Consider the following 23,427-nt stretch of genomic DNA (forward strand, 5'->3'; position numbering starts at 1 on the left):
TCTCCCTGCTGTTCCACGCAGCTGGGAGCTGGCCAGGAACTGTCCATTCTGGGTCCCAGCCAGCTCTGGGTTGTGCAAGGAAGCTCTACTGGGTGCAGGGCTTGTCCCCATGTGCATGGGTGTGGGGAGAACTGCAGCAGCAGCTGTCTCCTGGTCCCATGCACTTCAGGACCCCTCCCGATGGGTATGGGGCCAGGTGACAGCTGCCTCTATAAGCTGGCAGAGCTCCCCTGGCCCTGTGCTCATGGAGACTGGCCCCATGCTCCCTGCCAACCTGGCTAGCACCCGGGAGGAGCCATTAGGAGCAAATCTGCTCCCAAAAGTAGATGAGTCCACTACAAACTAATGTACAATATAATTTTAGAGAAAAAACAAAATTGTTTTTAAATAAAAGACTTGATCACTGGCTTTCCATTAGCAACTGTGGTGACATATTTAAGTGAATGATTTGGGCCAAAATCCAGCAACACACTTAAACACCAGTGTAAATCTCAGCATGTGAGCACTGAAGTCTTTTCAGGGCTCAGGAGTGCTTCTGTGAGGTGCTGTACCCAGCCTTCACCCTGGATTAAATGAACTCCATCTACCATGATGTCAGGTGGGCCTACTTCCATGCTTAACAGTTAAACCTGTTTAAGGGCTTTTGCTGGATCAGGGGCTTGGCTCTCAAATGATCCTGATAATCCAAGTTTTCATTTCATAACAGCATTCCTAGCCATTTTCATTGCTAAAGTAGCCTTCTAAAATGGAAACTGACTTTAGTGCTGAAAGTTTGTCACTGTGACTTTTCGGTATATCTTGGGTCATATTTACCCTCCATAGAAGCTCCTGTACCCTTATGATAAATTTTTAGTGTCACCCCCATTCAAATTTTCCAAGTTACTCTTTCTATCCTACTCTCAGAGTTTCCTTGCCAGGGCTGGCCCGTCCTATCCTGCAAAACCCGTGGCTGCAGGGGGCCCCACAACTAAGCCTTCCCAGGATCCAGCTACTCGCCACCCCCCTCCACCGACTCTGGCTTCACGTCTGGCTGCTTGCCACCCTCCCCCCCCGCCTCTGCCACTAACTTCTCTGGGGCAGGGGGCCCCAAAAAATTGTGGGCTGGCCCTGTTTCTTGCTCAGATTGAGAGTTAATATACATATGCTTTTAGGCACTGAATGGAAGTACTAAAGGGCAGGTAACAAAACCTTTACTCATCTTGGTGAGCAGCTATTGAGGTAAACGGTTTTACTTGTGGGCATAATTGGTTGCTGGAGTGAGCAAGGAGGTCTCAATCTGTCCCTAACTATGAATGAAAGAGAATGAAGTGGCAATTTTGAGTTGTCTCCAAATTTTAACTCTGTTGTAATTATAGAGTAGCTCCCCCCCCACACCATCTTTTGATATAGTGTCATTAAATTAATTAGAAAGCTTTTTGTAGAGTGGATTACTATGTATTTGTTCAGTCATCTGATTAATGTAACAAATTAACCTGTTGGACATTTATCCATATTTATTTCCTGCTTCTTTAGGTTATGCAATATCGATCTTTGAAATCGCCTTTGTGAAGATGAAGCTTTCAGAGACAGCACTTCATTTTGGACCCTACGTAGTTTGAGAGTGTCTTGGACTTTTCTACATATTCGCGTATTCCTAAACAAATTGGAGGACAATGAGGGCTTTTTGTTTTTTGCATATTTTCACACTCTTCAGTGAAGTTTCTTCCACCTCACTGTGTTCAATGGGAAAAACTTGAGCCAGTCTCATAGTTGCTGTTTTGTTTAACCAAGTTGTCCATACTGAGCCAAATCCTTAAAAATCATGTGCCATGTACAGTTATTTATTTATTTTTTTCATTTCTGACTGAGAAATAAATCACTTTCAGCATATATTTGGCCACTTAGGGTTGAACCTGGATTTTTGCATTATGAAATATCCCTATAGTCATGCAATGAATTAACTTGTTTCAAGTTTTTGGGAAAGGATTTTGTATGCATCAGAAATTTTTTTTATGTTGATACATGGCTCATTAATACAGCAGTTCAATATTATTAATATGAGGCATTGCATTAATTGCTGCATACAATTATTACCAAATGACTTACATGGACAGTGTTTCAGATGTCGTGGGCATAATCATAACAACCAGAAGTGTCCTGTGTGCAAAGGAGAAAGTAAAATTCCTTTCTATGTTGATAGCAAGCAGATGAACTTGCTTGCGGTTTTGGAAGTAAGGACTGATCACCGTGAAAGCTGGAATGGATTATTTTGCTTGAAGAAAGGGAAGCTATGCAGCTTAATATTTGGGTTGATTATAATGACTCTAGTGATGGCGTCATACATATTGACTGGAGCCAAACATGGCATGTTGCTAATACCATCGCCATTCCATTATGGAGCTTTTACTAACAATCCAAACTTAATGGACAACGAAAGTGTTAGTGATGTAAAAGACCATTACCAGCCTTGGAAAATTAATATTTCATATATAAAAGATTATCCAAGCATTAAATTAATTATTGAAACTATAACTTCAAAGATTGAGTTTATAATAAGACAGCGACCAGATTTAGAGGACCTGAAGAAACAAGAGCCACATGTGAGTAAATACTGAACTGTGTCTATTTCAAGTATTCTAGTCCAGCTCAATTGAAGTAAACCAGTATAGCATCACTGCAGGTGATATGTCACTTTGTACCAGCTGAGGAACTGAAGCTTCCTGATTTACATTTGTCGAAGTTCTGTCCTTATATATATATATTTGTTTTGGGCAAAGAGCTGGATTGTATAAATTAGCTCAGTTTCAAGAGCTGAGAAATCTTCTATAATTATACAACTATACTGTGTTTATACCTGATTGTATTCAAAGCAAGTCAGAGGAGTTAGGCAGATGTGACTTAACTGATGCATAAAAAGTAGGCTTGTTAAATAACTAATTGTTATTATGCCTTCTTGGACGTCTGGTAATTGGAGTGCTGGACAGTTGTGCAAATTTTGTATTGAAGAATTAATTATGGGAAATACCTTGATCTGATCATTTCATTTTTGGCTAAATCAGTGTCCCTAATTATTATTCTCTACAAGTTCATTTTCAGGATCCCTAAAATTAAGTACAATGACAGATTTTGGCTTCTGCTGAAAAGTTTTGCTGTTCTCATGGCACTGAGGTTAGGACCTATTTCTGGGAAGGGTAGAGTGCCTACAACTCCCATTAAAGATGAGCAAAAATCACAAAGTCTTTTACTTTCAAGTAAAGTCTGAATGGGACTTATCCCAGAATAAAGACTAAGTAAAATGTAAATAATGAGTTTAGAATTGGTCTGAATTGAAGTTAGAGATGTTCTAGATTTCTTTGTGTAGACTCGGACAACTTTATCCAGAAGCAGCTGGTGCAGCTGTGGCCTTGTCCTCAGTCTTTCACTCTTACTTTTTATATAAAATTATTAGTTTAGTTATTAGGTAATAAAATAAAAAAGTAGTACATTCTGTTAAGTCTTTTGGGGTTCAGTTTCTCTGTTCTTTCTGGACTGTGCTCCAACTCTCAGAATTGTCAATGGGTGCCTTTTTAGTGTCTTCAATAATAAATTGAATCATTAAGCTTCTTGTATGTACTGGGGGGGGGGGGGGAAGGGGATGTTCCCAGTGGGAACACTATATGATTCTTGTATAAATGGGTACATGAATTACTTGACTCAAATGGGCTCGCTTAAATGTGAGAATGTAACCCAACTGTGTAGGAATTAGAGTGAAATTCTGTGGTTCATGACATGCAGGAATCAGACTAGGGATGAGTCATAATGGGCCCAACTAGCCTTAAAATATAGAAATGTTTTTCCTTCTCCAAAAATTAAGGTGATCGGAATATACACATCTGGCTTATTTTGTGTTCACTTGCTGTGCTAAGGAGGAAAGCGTAGCTGTACAAGATGATGTTTTAACTGGAATTTGTTGTTCTTTATATTGCAGATGTTTTCAGTAATTCCTAATGAATTCCTTCCAAAAAGCAAGAATCCATGTTGGTATGAAGAATACAGAGGAAACATTACCGCAAATCCTTACACAACAAACTCGTATGCACTGTATTCCAAGCGTTTTCGAACCATATTCGATTACCTCAGAAAGGTGTTTTGGAACCACTTGTATCAGTATAAGGACAAACACTATCGACTGCGCTGTCTTCCCCATTTCTACATTATAGGCCAGCCAAAATGCGGAACAACGGATCTCTATGACAGACTGAGGTTACATCCTGATGTTAGATTCTCAGCAATTAAAGAACCACATTGGTGGACAAGAAAACGATTTGGTGAGTAAACATATATTCTAACATGGCAGAAGAGCTAGCACTGCTAAAATGGAAGCTTAAATCTTCTTTCACACTCTTCAGTTTAAGAGTAGCTCCTTCATTAAGCCAGATGACCTGATGGAGGACTGCATCCCTAGTGTAGCTCTTATTTGCTAATTGTGTTGTGCGCTTGTAGCAACCAAGCTGCAGGATCTTCTGTATATGTACAATAATACACATCAATATTATCAGAATATTTGAGATGGAATTGTCTCATCCATATTGTCCTAACTCTGCTTTTACTGAAGTCAATGTTGAGTGCCTTAGAAAAACCCCACCAGTGTCCTCCAGTCTTTGCCCCCCCTGATGATTTTATGGGGTAAATTTTCAAACTAATGTGCAAGGCCTTAACCATACAATATCACTGCATATACATTATCCTGTAACTTTCCCCCATTGTCAGAACAGGATAATTGATTATAGTATTCTTTACTCAGGAATTAAATCACCAGTAAACAGAAGTTCTCCTGTAAATATCTGATAGAAAAGAGTTGTGGTTTGAGAAGCAATATAGCTGGGCTTTGGTGGTAATTAGATGCGGTAGGATCCCTATATTGTAGTCATCTTAAATAAAACTCTCTTGTATATTATATTACCACATTTTGGGGTAATGCAACTTCCTAACAAGACTGATTACCTATGGTAATTTAAAGAACTGTAGTTGCTTCTAAGAGAGGTGGAATTGAACCTGAACAGCTGGCAAGGGCAGATTTGAAGAAGGAATAGACAGTAAAATAGAAAATTTAAACAATAAAGTACTGTTTTGTACTATTGAGCTGTTTGTTCAAAGCCTCCTTAAATCCTTTGAAGGGGAGATATATTATTTTTTAATAGTAGTCAGCTTTAATTCCCGAGAATGAATAAGTACAGCTTACAGCATTAGTGTCATTCATAATCTTATCATCCTGATCAAAAGTTGAACAAACTTGATTTTCTCCTTCAGGAATTTTATGTGCACTGAATGTACCTGCATGAACTTCAGAGGTCACTGCCTATCCTCTGGAACAATGTCAAGTCAGGAAGGGGACACTGGTGTCCAGTACTCAGAAAGTAGACCGGAGTGCTCATGATTTACCTGAATTAGGTCCATCAAGGCCTGACTGTCACTAATTCTAGGAGTCTGGAATTCTGTGGAGCAAGTGCATTATTTTTCCCACTGGGGAGGCTTAAATTCCATGCCTTTTTAAATTAAAGTTTAGTACTGGATGATCGTGTGACTAAGGCACTGGACTGTGACTCAAGGAATAAGGATTCTGTTTCTGACTCTGCCATAGACTAGCACTATGGTCTTGGACAAGCTTTTGTACCAGTTCACCCTTTTGTAGGATGAGGACAGCATTACTTCCTTTATCTTATCCTTCTTTATCTGTCTTGTCTCTTTGGGATAGAGACTTACTAATTATAAGTATGCCACACAGCATAATAAGGCCCTGATGTCAGAGCCTCTGGGCATTACTTTGATAAAAGATACTATTGCTTCTAAGAAGAATAGAACTGTGGTGCTGTGTTGACAGTATCTTCTCTTTCATTTTTGATTTACCATTGTTCTAAGATTGATATTGCCTTTTGAGCATGAGAAAATGACCCTTGTAGGACAGAGTAGTTTACTGGCTTTGCTTAAATCACTGCTCCTTTTGGGAGCATTTTTAGTGTGTTTTAAGATTCCTCAGTATAGCAGAGCAGGTATTCCTTGTGAGCTACTGGGGTTAAAATTGAGGGAAGTCAGTTTGAGTGATCAGAGTGCTTGTGATGCTTTTTCTGTTCATTGCTAGACGTTATATTTATATTCTATCCCTTACATGTTGTGTAATGGTAATCTCTGCCTCTCTCTCATATGCATCCTGGAGCTCAAGGGAACACTTGAGCCCCTATAGATTGGAGCTTTACTTTTTTTGGCTGCTCTGCTAAAACTACAGTTCAGTCAGAGGGCTGGGGTTTTATATCACTTGCAAGGAAATGTTTTTACAGTCTTTTTGGATTTTATTTATGTTTTCTTCTTTAAATACTCTAAAAAATGACCTGTAGTAAACACACAACAGTGCCTCATTTGTAGAGCAGCAGCTCACTAGAAAGTTGGCTCAGACTTAGAAAAAAACAGCTTTCCTCATTCACTTCATGTTAGCACTGGAGTTCAAACAGCAGTGAGCAAAAACAGACCATAGAGTGTTAAACTGGTGCAGCTGATGTACCTGGCTTGGTAACAGTGGGCAGAGCTAAGAACATCTGGGTTATATTGTTTTCTGTTCATATATCTACACCAGACACCCTTTAATATATTAACAAACAAAGCCAATGAGGAAAAGGAGATACCTGTTTTAATATAAGTATTTATAGAAATGGGCAAAGCTAATGACAACAAGGATATATACATCCATAGAAAGAGAGAGTTTATATATTACTTTTTTCATCCATTAACAAATGAAATAGAATATCATAAATAAAGTGTTTAAATTTACAAATTATGCTTTCTAGACACTTTTATCTGGATACTATCACTTTAAAATAATGTTATGCAACAAAATAGAGTGAAGACATTAATTTTATCTTGTTTAAGCATCAGTAAACAGTTTGATATTCTGTGAGTTGTGCTACATAGGAAGAAGACAAGAGAGGAACATCATGGTCCCAGCTGGACTTAAGGACCACTGAAAACAAATTCATTTGTTACAACTAGCCTCTGACAGAAAGTAATTGAAAAGCCTTACATCATGACCTGAAGGTGAAGAGGCTCAAACTCTTTCAGGTCAATGGAGGAAATGAATTTCAGAATCGAGCTTTCCACCGAGAGTTCCCTGCTTGTAGTCTCTAGAAGTTTAAATGTAGGGCTGGGCAGTTAAAACATCCAGACTTGATAGTGCTCGCCATGAAAGTACATATGGGAAAAAACCAAATTCACAGGTGTTATGTGAAGTTGAAGCCCCTTTATTCTCAGTCAGATTTCCATAGATCTCTATCATAAGACAAAGACAGTGTCTTGGAGCTTGGCCTACTTCCCAGGCAAATCAGTCTAAGATGTTGGATGTAAAACAGAATTGTGATTTTAAAGTAGGCATGAGTTACTCCAGTATTTAGGGGCATTCAGAAATACTTAATTACAATGATAAGATAAGAAATGTGATAGAGAAAGATAGAAGGTTTTTAGTCTTGGTTTTTGGCTAAGGTGAGAATTGGTAACGGGACTCAATTCCAGGACTAATACAAGTTCCTGGGGCCATTCCCCACAGGGATCAAATCCAGCCCCAAGGATTAGGGATCTCTAATCTTTAGAGATATTTAATTTCTAAGCTTTAGAAATATTAGTGTACTGATCATCTCTGTGCCAGAATGGCCACCATTAAGATGAGGGGCTAATTCACACTCCTTGCCAATTCAGTCCTTGCTCTGCATGAACAGTAATGGTTGCTAATTATTATTTTTTAAACTTCATGTATTTAACAATGAGAGAGTCACTATTAACTAGGATCCATAAGACCACGATTCCTTCCACACAATCAAATGTATGACTCTTAGTAAGTCACTGCTGGCTCTTAGCTCAGCTAGAGTAAACCACTCACCTGGAGCAGAAAATCCACTTATCGTATCACCAGTTGCTTGAGACTGAGAGCTTTTTATAAGGATTTTGACTGACTAACTTCCACCAAAGATAGCTAATTCTAGACAAGACCTCTCTTTAGCCATCCCCTGGCCATTCCCCATGCTGGTTGGGGTCTTTTGCGCAGCAGGGCTCTGTTGCAGCCTGTCATGCTCTTGTCCACTGCATCTTTTCACAGGTGCTGCTACCATCACATCCTCCAAAACCATTCTCTGGCACCAGATGCATGAGAGGTTTCCTTGAACTTCACAAACCTTCAGTGTTTTATTGTCCACTACAAGCACATTCTTAAGTGGGAGAAAACCTAGTTGGAGAAAACAGGGTAGGGAAGTCCCTAGCTGAATTTTCTCCTACTTAGACTATTTATTAGATGGCTGAAGAGGACACAGCCACGTCTTTTTTCTTCAAATTTTGTTTTGGTGACAGGATCCCTGCTTATCCACCAGTCTGCATGAACAGGAGAGGAATCCTTGCACAGCTTCAGGATCACTCCCAGCTCAGTTTCCTTTTCTAAAGGTTTTAGAGACTCTCTAGTGGCTTAGTCAGAGGCAGGAAGGGGTGGAGGGTAGGGAAGGCTACACATGAGAAAATGAGGAAGGGGGACAGGAATAGGAATAACTGGAGGAGTTGGACTAACAAAAGGGGTGGGAGGAAAGGAGAGGATACATGAGATGCTGAAAAAGGCAGAATGAGACTTATTGATGTAGACTAAATCCCAGGATGAGAGGGAGAGGAAAAAGAAAATCTTTGCTATAATTATAGGGACAGGCTCTAGAATAGGAGAGGGGTTAAATGTGGGTTTTATTATGCTATGAGTGCAATTTACTATTACTGGTAGGTAAAAGAAACTTATACATAATATATCTTCCCCCAAATGTTTGAATTCCCTCCCCCCCCCACTCTTTTAGCCTATTTGAAACTTTGCTTGATGCCATCAGACAAAATTGACTTCAAAGTAAGAAGCTGCAGAAAGATGCTGTTGCAAGATAATCGATGCCTTACAGTATGCCAATTTTCTTATTTATTAAGAGTGACTGTGTGTGTGATTTACAGATTTATGTGCAGATTCTGCTTTCAGTTGTAGTATCATAGAGACAGAGAAAGCTTACTGACATTACTTCAGTTTATATTGGCATAAATTAAATGGAATCTGGTCTGCTACATTCCTTCCAAAAGCTAAATTTAGAAGAAAATAGATGCAGGTTACTCATTCTGGGACTATAAAATGGAGCATTTTAAATTATTTCCTGTCAGTGTGAATATATAGCTTAATCTTACGGTATTGTGGATCCCAGCTACTTTATTACTGGCATTTTTGTCTTGGGTTATACTTGGGTTATATTTTATCTTGGGCCCCGAAACTGGGGCCAATTTTGTGGTCCAACCGTGGCACCAGTTGCCATTTTCATGGTGGAGCATGGCAGGGTGCCCCCCCTCCCTATGCCTCTGATTGGCCAGGAGGGCCTCAGAAGTCCCACCCCTCTGGAGATTGACAGATGGCCACCTGTCAATCTCTGGGGAAGGGTGGGACAGTTGGGCCCCCTCAGCCAATTAGAGGCATGAGGGGCCCTCCCACCCCTCGCTGGAGATATTCCCTGCTTGCTGGCCATTTGCATGCTTTTTTTGCAGTACCTGCGCTTTTTTGTGGGGGATCTAATGATTTTACAGTTTCTGTGAAAATTGCGATTTTGGTAGGTCCCTAGTTATACTCGTTGGCCCTACTCTTCTGCTGATGTAGGCTAATAGAACCCAATTCATATTTATGGAGCTGTGCTAATTTGCACCAACTGTGAATCTGGTCTTTTGATTTTCTAGCTTCTTTGCAGTCATTGAACTTTTCTTTTCAGGAATAATTCGTCTGAGGGATGGCTTTCATGATCGCTACCCAGTGGAGGATTACCTTGATTTATTTGACTTGGCAGCACACCAGATTCAGGGTGTGTTGCAGAGTGACTCAACAAAAGAGCATGCCAGGATGAACAACATCATAATTGGTAAGGTAAAAACTGCTTAAGAAAGATGCTTATACCTAATTTGTTGCAACTTTTGTAGGGATGGAAAGCCTATAGGAGAGGTTGACCTACTGTAACAATTGATGTGCTATTTTACCTTTCCACTGAAGACAAGTCACTGGATTTGTCAAAATGCTATGATTGTCTATGGCTAGAGCCTAGGAAAGCAGTAAATGTGGGGACAAGATTTAGCAAAATCTTTAGTTTTGGAGTGAGGGGAGGGGTAAGAAAGAGGGAGAGAGAGATACTCAGATGGCGTTACATAATGCAGTGAGACACAGCCTTGACTGGATTAGGAATTACCTGAGCAGTCAGGGTAAACCAGAAGGCTACACCTGTAGGTGAATGGTGGGAAGTATACTGTTCAGAAGCCTATTGAACATGACTATGGTACAGTTTCTGAGATGAGCTCAAAGATGGCAAGCTGGTGAAGTGTTCAACTCATGAAAGCTTGTACTACATTGGGTAGGTAGGTAGTAGATAGATAAGTAGATTCAATTAAATGATCAATCAGTTTACTTTGGTTGGTCTGTAAGGGGCAAATTTACCCTGCCTTTGACTTACTTGGGGCTCAGGAATTGCAGTCTGAAGAGCATAGATTCTGGTATCTTTTGCTGTTCAACAAAGTTGCTGTCTGTCACAGCGTATACGCTATGCCTAGTGCAAAACATGCCTATACTCAAAGCACATATAATAGACATTGTCACCTACTTTCTGGGCCACATATTTCCCTTTACTGGAATGTGGGTATGATAAACATCCTGCAGCTGGCTGGGGAGAATTGCCATGACATAAGCCAGTGGGGACAACCTTTTTGGCAGGTGTGCCACAAATTTGCCCTGCACCCTCTCTGAGTGCCACTCCAATCCCTGTCCCTTACCTGTTTTGCTGCTATTCTTTCTAGTCCCTGCCTTATGCTCCCTGCCCCATCTGATGCTCGGCTTTTCACTCCTCACTCTATTTCTCAGTATAATGCCTGTATGCCATACACAATAGCTGCATGGCAGCAGCTGCACTTCTGGCACCCGTGCTGCAGGTTGACTACCCCTGACAAGTAGAGTGCAAGGCTGCCATTAGCAACCCTGCTCTCAGACTCCAAGAAAAGAGGCAGACCACCATCTGTAAGCATTTCAAGTTGGTCTCCCCACAAATTGGATGCCTTGACATGCGTTACTTTTACCCAGGGCTGTTTTAGCCCCCAAACAGTCCAGAATCAGGATGGCTCAAAAGTGGCTGAAACCTGTTTATTAGGCCTGATTCCTCCAAAATAGCTAGTTTTGAGCTGCATCAAGAGGCATAGCACAGAATTACATCCGTGGAACAAGTCAAATGTGTTGACTGAATATTTTGGTTTGAAATTGAAAATTTTAATTTAAGAAGACTGTTGCCATGGCCTGATGGGTATTACAGTTTGGCTACCTGTTTTCCTCTGCTCTCTGGTCTCTCTGGCTGGATTACGTCTTCTAGATAAAGTATACTTACCTCTGTGACTTGAGTCACCATGTAAATCATGGGAGCTTCTGACCATGGTGCCTTATTACAGATATAGTTTGCAGAGGAAGTCTAAAAGACCAATTGGGTCATGAGCCACTCATATCATGGTCCTACAAAGCAGTGCAAGGGCATTTCAGTAAAAATGTTTTGGTTTTTAGGTGCTCAGTTTTTTGAAGACATTTTGAAATTTTCTTAAATAAAAGTCTTGGTTTGGCTACCAAGACTTGTAGGGCCAGTTTTTTCAGAGTTTTGCTATCATTACATAGGAAGAATTTCTGCAGATATCAGATTGTGATCTCCAGTGACATAGGCAAAATGCATGTATTAATTCAGTTCCCTAATTTAAATTATATAATACATATTTGATTATGTACCTTGTGCTACAGCATTTGCCTGAGTTCAGCTTTTTTATTCTCTAAGTGTTCTTATTACTAGGGTTGTGTTCTCTTTATTAACTTTACAGGAAAGGTTTGGAATAATTATGCTCATTGAATTATTTTTTATGACCTTGGTTAGAAAACAACCTAGTCAAGCCTACATGATACATGACCATTGGGTTTGGGGAGGATGATGCATTATTGGACTTACAAATGAAAATGTAATTAAAACTATAAATATTTAAGTTCAGAATGTTGCTTTGTTTTCACACCTTAAGCTTTTTTGAATTCTATTCTTATTAGGTAATAATTGTATTTCCTTGGATTAAACAGTGCATATTTAGAAGAACCAGAGGACACTGTTGTTCCACCTTCAGGCGTTCTAAGCAGGATGCATTTATTTTTGATCATTAATTTGATAAATTGACAAGAATGTTTTATGAAAACATTACACGATTTTATTCCATTAATCTCAGGATAAGGACATTGTACATTTATTCTTTAATGAAAGTAGACATTTTAATCATACGGTATGTGCTTTAAGTCCATATGAAAAATTGGTGTGTTTTTGATTTGTGCTGAAGTAATTTGATATATAAATGCTCGACTAGAACAGTGATGAATTTATTGTGTGTTGAATATAGCTCTCTCTGTACAGATATTAAAATTGTATTATGATGTGTAAAGGGACACTGTCAAATTAGTAGGCTGCTTTATTTATTTATTTATTTTGCTGCTCTGAGAAATTAAGATTCTGGGAGCAAGTGGAGAGTGGAATTTAATTTCTTTTCCCATTTAATTCAGACACTCGTCCTGTTTTTAAAAGATTTTGGCTTCTGCATACAAGCTACACTGAACTAACCACAAAAGACCAGCATCTTGAGTTATTGTTGATCTTTCTGCATGAGTAAACTGAAAGCAGATATGCAAAAGCAAGCACTTTCTGGGCCAAATCCCCAGCCAGAAGAAGTGTTGCTTACTTTCCACACCCTTATTTACATGAAGAATATGGTCCTATCTGGATTGTGTGGAGAAGAATTCCAAGAGGGCCAAGATGAAGGAGCATGTTAATTCTTCAGACACCCTGGCAATGGCTGAATGGGTGGGAAGTTGCAGAGTATTTGCAGAGACACTCTAGCAGTAACTTGTGACCTGTTTAGTTGCTGTTTACTGCCTCCTTCATAGGCCATGTAATCCATAGACTGATTAATGTTTCCCTTATACCTATATTTTGGACAGATTCTGCTCCCAAAATACATTTCTGCAGTAGTATATATGGAGCCCATTTTGTTTTAAGGCTCCCTAGTTCTAGTCTCTTTTTACATCCTGGTGCAGGAGCACTCTGTTCTCTTATATCTGGAGCCATCCATACGTATTAAATTAACTGGAAACTGATTGACTTGGTTGACTTGTTTATTTTTCACATTGCCTATGTAGTCAGCAACACTGCTACATGTTCTATGTAATATTGCTCTACTCGACTGGCTGCTTGTTTGTTTGTTTTTTTTCTTGGGATGGCAAATGACATGGTTCACTTGAGCCTGACTTACCTGAACTTAGGTGAGTGTGAAATGCAAGGAGTTCTTAATAAAGTACTGAAAATCTTTAAGGTACACATTTTCCTACCTGAATTACAGGTTAATTCTGCAGAACAACTGTACAACCACAAGAGTTCAAATGCTGGCCTCACCCTTTCTAAATAAAATACACTTGAACTTTTATCAGATACTTTCATAAATACAATGCGTGGATAATATAATTATAATAATCTAAAAACTCCTCTCACTATAACTGCAATAAAATTACAGTACATCTTTCAAGTTCTGTACAAACATTGGCCAGACCTTTAAGCTGGTGTAAACTAGCCTAAGTCTAATAATAAAGTCAATAGACATCTACTGATACACCAGCAAAAGACCTGCTTTATATGCCAGTATACATAATTCAGTAGAGTCTCTGTTATTAATGTAGTTGTTTTGTATTTCTAGGAGAGGCCAGTGCTTCAACAATGTGGGATAACAATGCTTGGATTTTCTTCTATGACAATAGCACTGATGGAGCGCCTCCATTTTTAATCCAGGATTTTATCCATGCCTTCCAGCCAAATGCCAAACTCATCGTCATGTTGAGGGATCCAGTTGAAAGGTTAGCAACCATAATTCATTTCAAGCTGCAGAAGAAACCTACCACTAAGAGCTGGAATCCTTTCCTTGCTACAAACATGATTTTTGAGGTTTAATTTATTTCTTGTATAAGTGTCATTAGAATGTTTGTATGCTTGGGGTTTAGTTCTTTTCTGGTATAAACATTAATTCTTGGAAAAATCCAAGGGTTTATTCAATTATAATTAATTGTAGATTCTGTTCACATCTATGGCTTCATTTCAAGTATTTTGGCATGATAAATTGTAATATAATCCATAGAAAATTAGGGTTGGAAGGGACCTCAGAAGGTCATCTAGTCCAACCCCCTCCTCAAAGCAGGACTATCCCCACCTATGTCATCCCAGACAAGGTTTTGTCTAGGTGGGACTTAACCTCCAAGGATGGAGATTCTACAACCTCTCTGGGTAATGACTGGTACTGTGGAGTGCTCTGATGCAAACTAAAAGTGGTGAGCAGTAGGGTTTCTTTCCAAAAGGGTGGAAATTTGGGTATGGCCCCACATCAGCAAATTTCCCTTTAACATTGGGAATACTTACTACAGGACTAAGCTATTGCTGCCCCAGACCATTTTAAATCACACCGCCTTATAGCTCATCCTTCGTCTTGCTGACTTTGGCAGCGTTGTAGGGGCTCTATTTTTCCAAAGATAAACTGTTCTTGAACTATTTTCCAGTGTGTTAGCCACAAGCATCCTTTTTTCCACTTATATTTTACCTTTGCTCTGTCCTTTTGGACAGCTGTGCCCTAATGGAACTGGAGTGGGATTTCTGTGAATTGCATTCTCCCAGGGTGTGGTCCTTTCCAAAACCAAAGGTCAGGGTCCCTGTGAATCAGGATGAGGCTGGGCAGCATGGCCCTCTTCTCTGTGTAGCTGCATAGCAACAGGCGAGTTTGCCAAATATACATGTTCAGGGTGGTACAATCAGCAGCAGACTGGAGAATTGCCATCCTTCAGGAAGACTTAAGATGTGCACAGAGGGACAGACAGTATTCACTGGGGTTCTGAAGGCCATACTGCTGAGGCCAGTTTCTTATGGGTGCTTTAAGCTTGTGACAAGTAAGCCACACCTCTGTGGGATGCCTTTAATTCCATATATATGCACACAAGCAAAAATCTACAGTGGTGTTTGGCTTGTTGTTTGTTTTTTTCTTTCTCTTTCTTTCTTTTTTGTGTGGTTTGTGGCAACAGAAGGTATGTATATTAGTTTTCCCTTTCTCCGTATTTTGACATTTCTGGCCTAATACAGAGAATCAAAGATAAAGGCCTTCAAGAGCAGCGATGTAGAAAAGCACATTCTCCTTAAGAAAGTATCTAAAATGGGGCCAGGCTATGACAGGTTAGGATCATAGACACACTCCTTTATAGAATCTTGTATCACTACCTCCTTCTGCCCTGGTTTGCATAAAATGCACTTACTAGGCTTGTGGGAGCCCAAAACTCCTTTGAACACAAGAGTCTTTCCTTCCCTTTCTCCTCCCTCCCTCTCCACTCCACTTTTTCTGTCTTCATATGGCCTTCCGCAACGCTGCTCTGATGTGCTGTAAAACCAGTGCCTCAGAGCAGACTCGATTAATCGAGTCTCCTGGAGCACAGAAATTACCGCACTCCAGCATCATGCATATCAACATCCCCGTGCTGAAAAACAGCGGCAGGGTGCTTTAAACAAAGTGCCCTGACACTATTCTTCAGCACAGGGATGCTGATATCTGTGATGCTTGGGTGCTTTTAATTAGTGCAGCTCGCTAATTAAAGTTTCCCTCCTGCCTCCCAGAGCACGTCTATAAACACCCATCAAGACTAAATCTGGGGTGAGAAGATAATGGGTGAAAAACAGCCAGTCAGGGGAGGCAGAGTTGTTTTGTTTTGTTTTTTGTTTTGTTTCTAATGAAGTCCTACTCTTGCTCCCCTAGTGTTTGGATGCCAGTATAATATTGACTGAGAATATATTGTGCCCTGAACAAGTGTTTTAAAGGTTTCCTAAACAAGCAGGTCATGTGTATCCTTCCTCTTCCTCTGGCAGAGAAGGGTGGCACCACAAAACTGAGATTCAGGTCACAGATCATCATTTCCGTTCTGCTCTCATACTTTCTGGTGACAGAAAGATTTAGCCAGAGAGGTCCTCATCAGACTCACTCCTGAGATTGGCCCACTCAATCAGATTTCCCTGGGTTTGGTTGCCTGGCATCTGCTGCGTGGGCGTTCCCTGATTAGATTTCCTGGCATCTGGACTTGGCAGGACAAGGGCTGCCAGAGATGCCCATCCCTGTCTGTGTGCAGCGAGGAGCCCCGCCAGCTCTTCCCATCCCCAGTGTCAGAAAATGCATTTTTCAACTTTTAAAATATGTCTCCTGACCTCAGAAGTTAACATATGGTAATTTTATGCAAGAGCTGGTTGAAGTGGCTCCCTCATGTAAATCATCCAGGAATTCTCTGATTACTTTAGCCTGTATAATATAGCCTTCTATAATATGGGTGTTGTGCTTTGCCAGCTGTAATATAAGTGAGATAAGTGAGGTCCAGCTCCCTAGCAATATTGGTAGGAAATCAGTTTCTTTGTGTTCATAATTTTGTTTGCCTTTGTTGCTTAGGCCATACAGGAAACCATGGGAGCAAATGTAGCCCCAGTGTAAGGATATAGTTCCATTGGTCTAGATAATACTGTTCTGTGCACTGGTGCAAGTCAGTGGTGCTCAACATTTTTCTTTAGAAGTGGGCCAAACTTTAAAATCAGAAGTGGGTCAAGGGCCACATAGAAAGGCATTGGCACAGTTTGGCCTGTGCGGTCCACTCTCTGAGCTCACCAGTTGTCAGCACTTTCACGCAGCTCCAGAGCCCAGGGAATGAACAACACTGCTTCTTATCCCCTCTTTGTTTCTCTGCTGCCAGACTCAGGGGACAGGCAGCACTGGTGTTCACACCCACACAGGCTCTAGAGCTGTGTGAAAGCGGTGGATCCAGCCAGAACTTGTGCTGATGTGTCGGTGAGCTCAGACAGGATGGGCACGTCCACACATGCAAGCATGTGCGCTTGCAGCAGCTCAAATAGAAGTGGCGCAAATTTGAGCCAGGGCTTTTTGCCACAGGGCACATGCTTGGACATGCACTTTGTTGTGGAACAAATTGTGCCACTTGGGGCAAAATAACCCTGCCTGGCTCCTCCCAGATCTGCAGCCAGGGAGAGCTAGAGCCAAGGGCCAGCATCTGTGCTGTCCCCAGCAGTATAAAAAGCTGCCCTGTCCTGGCCCCAGCAGTATAAAAAGCTGCCCTGGCAAGTAGCTCAGGGCTACTCACTCTCAGGAGCTTCTGGGGCCTGTACAATTGGTACCTGGGGACACTACACCTTGTGCCAGCTGGATTGCTGAAGCAGCCCTGAGAGTTCCCTGCACCCTCTACCCACTGCAGCAGTCTGGCAGAGGGGGCTGCTGCCTGGCTGTGACCTGCTGTGCACCTGCTAGACCCAGATGGGGACTGCACAGCCAGTAGAGGCATCTGCCCCTTTGGGCCAGCTGCCAGTGGGCTGTGGTTGCAGGGCTGGCTTCTGTGCAGCACTACTGCCATGTGTGCCCCCTGCTTGGCCATGTGGGCAGCTGTTGCCCGGAAGATATTCCGGGTGTGGTGGCCTGCTTTGAACTGTCAAAGCATGTCCTCCTGGCCCCATTTGGCCAGGAGGTCAGCCACAGCCAGATGGGTCCAAGGTGCCAGCTCTGAGCAGGCAGGGTCCTGCCACTGGCCTCGTTAGCAGGAATTCTGGTATTCCCTATTGGAAAACTGAAAAATCTCCAATTAAAAAAAAATCCCAAAGTCACTCTGTAAAATACCCCAAAATCCAGGTTCTTCCAGAAGGAAAACAAAAGACCATTATAAAGACAGAGAGTGAGAGAGACAGAGACAGCAATCAGTTAGGCAATGTTTTATTGATATATCTACAGTGTTAAAGCAATGGAAGGCCAAGGTAGAGATGGAACTCAGGCTAGCGTCCAGGATTAAGGACAACAAAAAGTCCTTTTTCAAGTACATTGGGAGCAAGAAGAGGGCATCAGGCAATGTAGAGCCCCTGCAAGACACAAACAGTAATCTTGTGGCCATGCCAGACAAGAAAGCTGATATTTTTAACAGTTTCTTTGCCTCTGTTTTCTTGAACAGGGACCGGGATATCCCACCTACCAGAGGTAGGGACAGTCTTGGGGATAGCTCTATCAAACCTTCAGTCAGCACAGATGTAGTTAGGGATCTTCTGGAAGGGCTAGACATTTTTAAATCTGCAGGTCCAGATGCCCTCCACCCAAGGGTGTTGAGGGAGCTGGCAGGGGTCATCGCAGAGCCCTTGGCCTGGCTGTATGAGCATTTGTTGTCATCTGGCCAGGTGCCAGGGGATTGGAAACTGGCTAATGTGGTCCCAATTTTCAGAAAGGGGAGGAAGGAGGACCCAAGTAACCATAGGCCTGTAAGTCTAACCTCGGTGCTCGGGAAGATCTTGGAGAGAATCATCAAGGAGCACATCTGTGGGGGCCTGCAGGGGAGATCATGCTCAGGGGCAATCAGCATGGGTTCATCAAAAGCAGGTCCTGCCAGACCAACCTGATTGTCTTTTATGACCAAGTAACTAAATCCTTGGATGATGGTGTTGCTGTGGACGTAGTCTTTCTAGACTTTAAGAAGGCCTTTGATACTGTCTCTCACCCCATCCTCATCAATAAATTAAGCAACTGCAGCATTGAGCCTACACAGTTGGATGGGTTAAAAATTGTCTGATGGGACACACCCAGAGAGTAGTGGTGGATGGGTTGTACTCAACCTGGCGAGATGTGAGCAGTGGGGTACCCGAGGGCTCGGTCTTTGGGCCTGCACTGTTTAACATCTTTATCAGTGACTTGGACAAGAGGGTGGAAATCATACTGTCCAAGTTTGCTGATGACACTAAGATGTGGGGCGAGGTGGACACACTTGAAAGGAGAGAGAGGCTGCAACTAGATTTAGACAGGCTACAAAAAGTGGGCAGATGAGAATAGGATGGGGTTCAGCGTAGACAAATGCAGGGTGCTGCACCTTGGGAGAAGGAATCCACAGCATACATAGAGGCTGAGGAGTTCCCTTCTTGAAAGCACAGAGATGGAAAGGGAACTTGGAGTCATTATTGACTTCAAGATGAACATGAGCCGCCCATGCCAGACCGCAGCCAGCAAGGCCAGCCATACCTTGTCATGCATCCAAAGGTGCATCTAAAGCTGGTCCAGAGAAGTGATATTCCCCCTCTATGCGACTTTGGTCAGACCGCAGTTGGAGTACTGCATCCAGTACTGGGCGCTGCACTTCAAAAGGGATGTGGCCAGCCTGGAGAGGGTTCAGAGGAGGGCCACCCGCTTGGTGAGAGGGCAGCAGGACAGGCCGTACGAGGAAAGACTGAGGGACCTGAACCTGTTCAGCCTCAGCAAGAGGAGGCTGAGGGGGGACCTGGTGGCTGCCTACAAACTCATCAGGGAAGATCAACAGCAAATAGGTAGAGTCCTTTTCTCTCCAGCACCACCTGCGGTGACAAGGAACAATGGTAATAAGCTGATGGAGAATAGGTTTAGGTTAGAGATCAGAAGGCAATATTTTACAGTTAGGGTGGCCAAAATCTGGAACCAACTTCTCAGGGAAGTGGTCCTCACCCCTACCTTGGGCAAATTCAAGAGGAGGTTGGATGATCACCTGTCTGGGGTCTTGTGAAACACCCACACAGCAGATGCCAGGCAACCAAACCCAGGGAAATCTGATTGAGTGGGCCAATCTCAGGAGTGAGTCTGATGAGGACCTCTCTGGCTAAATCTTTCTGTCACCAGAAAGTATGAGAGCAGAACGGAAATGATGATCTGTGACCTGAATCTCAGTTTTGTGGTTCCACCCTTCTCTGCCAGAGGAAGAGGAAGGATACACATGACCTGCTTGTTTAGGAAACCTTTAAAACACTTGTTCAGGGCACAATATATTCTCAGTCAATATTATACTGGCATCCAAACACTAGGGGAGCAAGAGTAGGACTTCATTAGAAACAAAACAAAAAACAAAACAAAACAAAACAACTGCCTCCCCTGACTGGCTGTTTTTCACCCATTATCTTCTCACCCCAGATTTAGTCTTGATGGGTGTTTATTAGACATGCTCTGGGAGGCAGGGGGGAAACTTTAATTAGTGACCCAGCGTTCATTCCTGCCTGTGGCAGGGGGTCAGGCTAGATGATCTGATCAGGTCCCTCCTGACCCTAGCTACTATGAAACTATGAAAAAACCAAATAAAAAGCCTCTACTTACCCCAGGAGCAGGGATTGGGGGGGGCTCCAGGGCCTCCTGGCAGAGCCCTCCCAGGCAGTGGGGGGCAGGAGGGCCCGGGCTGGGGCCGTCTCTCTGCCCCTTGCTGTTTGGACGGGGCCCCAGTGAGCCAGACGGCAGGTGGAACTGCCTGTAAGTGCCAGGGTTTTTTTGTTCTGTTTTGTTTTAAACAGTTGGGATGCTGGGGTGCGAGGGATGGGGCTGAGCAGGAAAGTGATTGGGGGAGCAGGCGGGGGGCAGGAGCCCTGGTGCTGAAGCAGCTGCCTGCCCTGCATGGGCGGGCCGCATGTTTCAGCACCAGGGCGAGGGGCCAACCATAGAGACACTCTGGCAGCCAGACCATCACCGTGGAGGACCCAGCCCCTGCCCCGTTTTTTTAAACTTTGCTTTTTTTTAGATCCCTGGATGCAGGAGTCTAATTTTCTCCCTGCGTTACAAACTTGCAGTACAGGGAACGTGTCTTCATTCCCACATGTGCCTCTTGCCCCGTCTCAAAGGGGTTTGAGGCGGGGCAAGAGGCACACGAAGGCTCATCTGGATGAGCCCCACATGGTGTTAGATGACAGGCCATTCATTTGGGCTTCATGAGCTGCAGGTGGAGCAAACTCTTTGGAATAGTACAAAGTGCTGCAGTCCTTTTGCACCAGCATAGCCAGTGCATGGCGCCGCAAATCAGCTGTATATTCCCTTAGGGAATATTTAAGGGATAAATGGTCCTTATCAGAAGGGTCCCTGTTGCAGGGGGCATTCTGGAGAGTGTTGGTTTAAAGAAGGTTTGTGATAAAAGGTATGACCAATGTGCTCCTGCATTCAGGCTTTTCCCCTACTACTCCCTATTCCCACCAGGGAACAAGATAGGGCAACTGTCAGCACAATTGCCCCTTACCCTGTGGCCAGCAATGAATAGCAACTCCAGCAGTGTCATTTTGCATTTAGGGCTTGAATCTGCAGTCACTGAAATAATTGGGAAAACTGGCACTGACATGAGCAGGTTGATATCCTGTGTCCAGATCCACTGGGATCTGAAACAGCCCCACAGCCTTTGATAGCAGTTGCACCTGCTTAAATCAGGGTTGACTTGTTCCACACTCAGTGTTGGTAATATCACCATTGTGGTCACCTTACTGAATTGTGATTGAGGATAATAACTTCAAGTAGCTGGCGCAGCTGAAATCATAATTAGCAAAGATTGTATTTTCATGCAGATGTTGGGAGAATCTAAAAACAGGTGGAAACATATACAGAAAAGCTAAGCAAGCCCCAGCAGAGAAATCTGTCTTAAGTACGATGTTTTCTGTAAGGTGTCAGCAGGTTTTTTTTCAGGCTAAAAAAATAAACAGAAAAAGCTTTAAATCAAATTGCAGCCCCCACCCATTCCAAAAATGCTTCCTGCTGGCATGGTTCCCACTTCTGCTATCTGTTGTCCTCCTATGCTTTAAATGGCGAGAGCTGTTAGCCTGATTCTGTGTCCCCTAAGGCATACACTGCAAGCTTGATCTTCATTTTTTGCTTCTTCTTACAGCCTTCAGTTGTTCATGCTCTTCAGCAAGGGGGGTACTTAATGGCTGCCATGTTTAACTCAACTCAGTCAGCTCCTCAGCTTCTCCCCATCTTTTTCTTATATCCTCCACTGTCACAGTCAGTCCTGCTATATACACCAGGACAGATGGTTCCCTCAGGGAGCAAAATATTAGGGGGAGCCAAATACTTAGTGGCTGTTTATCATCAGTGAATATGGGCTGAGAGGCGCATACATTTCCTTTCCTGATTTCATCAGCCAAATGTCCATAGTTGGCACCTTCCACACCACTTCAGGTTATTTAAAACAATTACCACAATCTTGTTTCCTTTTAAAAATCAAATTAAACTAAATGGTTTATATAGGGGCAGGCTCTGGCCTAATCCTACAGGGCTGTAAGGCCCAAGGAAAAATATAACCTATATATTTTAGGGGCGCACCGATAAAGATTTTCTTGGCCAATACTGATAGTCAAATATTAACCAATCATATCAGCTGATGCCGATCCAATAACTGATTTACTTTGAAATGCAAGGCATAAATAAACCCTTTTTTGTCACATTCCAGCAGCCTCCTGCATCACATGTATCAGTGTCCTGGCACTTAAATATGGCAGTGGGGGTGCTTGAACTGAAGCTTGTTGAATGAACTTTAGTTCCAAGTGCTGCCACTGCCATTTTTAAGCATGGGGACACTTTTAAGTGGAGCTGAGCAGGGCAAGGGTAGATGCAGGCTGCACGCTGTGGGTTCAGGGCTCTCCACTCTGCTGCCTTTGCCCCGGAAACCCTGTACCGACCACATGCCCCCTGACCGCCAGCAGTGGGAGGCACAACTCGCTACTCCCATTGCTGCCAGGCAGCCAGGGGGTATGTGGCCAGTGTGGGGCTCCTGAGGGAAAGGCAGCAGAGTGGAGAGCTCCAAGCTGACAGTGAGCAGCTTGCACCCACCCCATGCACAAACCTGGTGGGGAGGGAGGCACATGCCTCTCCCAGGGGTGTGTGCAGTGGCAGGGAGCAACCTCCCCACACCTCCTGATTGAGCTGCCCAAGGCTCTGTCCTACTCTCTGCCCTGGCCTTCGGTCCCATGCACCACCCTGGTTGGGCAGTGCCCCCTGCCCCACTCCCTCCCTTACCATGGGGGCTTCGATATGCCCCCCACCCCATCCCTTCCTCACGTCCCTTCCCCTCCATAGGCAGCTGCTTGCCACACTGCCCAGCTGTATTCCTTACCATGTGCATGCATGCAGCCGCACACATATATGCAGTACCCCCTGCATCTCGCTCCCAGCAGCCCCAAGCGGGACCCCTTGCAGGCTAGAATGCTGGCTGCCTGTAAGGGGAAACCCACCGTTTTCTGAGGAAAGCCAGGTATCTGGGACTGCGGGGGAGAGGGAACTCAGCTGTTCAGGGCTCTGGTCAGAAGGCATAATTATCAGCAAATGTTATCGGCTGTAACAGCCAAAAGAAGCCAATGGCCGATAGTGCCATTTACCCCTTTTATCGGTGCTGATCCAATAGGCAAATGATATATCAATGCATCTCTAATATCTTTGCATGTTTTTCCCGTATCAGGTTTCTTCTGTAGGTGCGGGGAGTAACTCTCCTCACCTCTGTGATGGGCAAGAGTAGACAGA

At 43.1% G+C, this 23,427-nt stretch overlaps 1 protein-coding gene across 2 annotated transcripts in view; it reads left to right on the forward strand.

The window, feature by feature from the left end:
* CHST15 (carbohydrate sulfotransferase 15) overlaps positions 1-23,427 on the forward strand; it is an 82,854-nt gene that overhangs the window by 45,105 nt on the left and 14,322 nt on the right. For both annotated transcript variants that reach the window (XM_059730052.1, XM_006278398.4), the window contains exons 2-5: positions 1,513-2,579; positions 3,947-4,286; positions 9,765-9,911; positions 13,789-13,945. In XM_059730052.1, coding sequence (XP_059586035.1) covers positions 1,992-2,579; positions 3,947-4,286; positions 9,765-9,911; positions 13,789-13,945 — 1,232 coding nt within the window. In that variant the 5' untranslated portion in view covers positions 1,513-1,991. The remainder of the gene's footprint in view (positions 1-1,512; positions 2,580-3,946; positions 4,287-9,764; positions 9,912-13,788; positions 13,946-23,427) is intronic.

Source organism: Alligator mississippiensis, chromosome 6, assembly GCF_030867095.1.
Source record: "Alligator mississippiensis isolate rAllMis1 chromosome 6, rAllMis1, whole genome shotgun sequence".
Lineage (NCBI taxonomy): Eukaryota > Metazoa > Chordata > Crocodylia > Alligatoridae > Alligator > Alligator mississippiensis.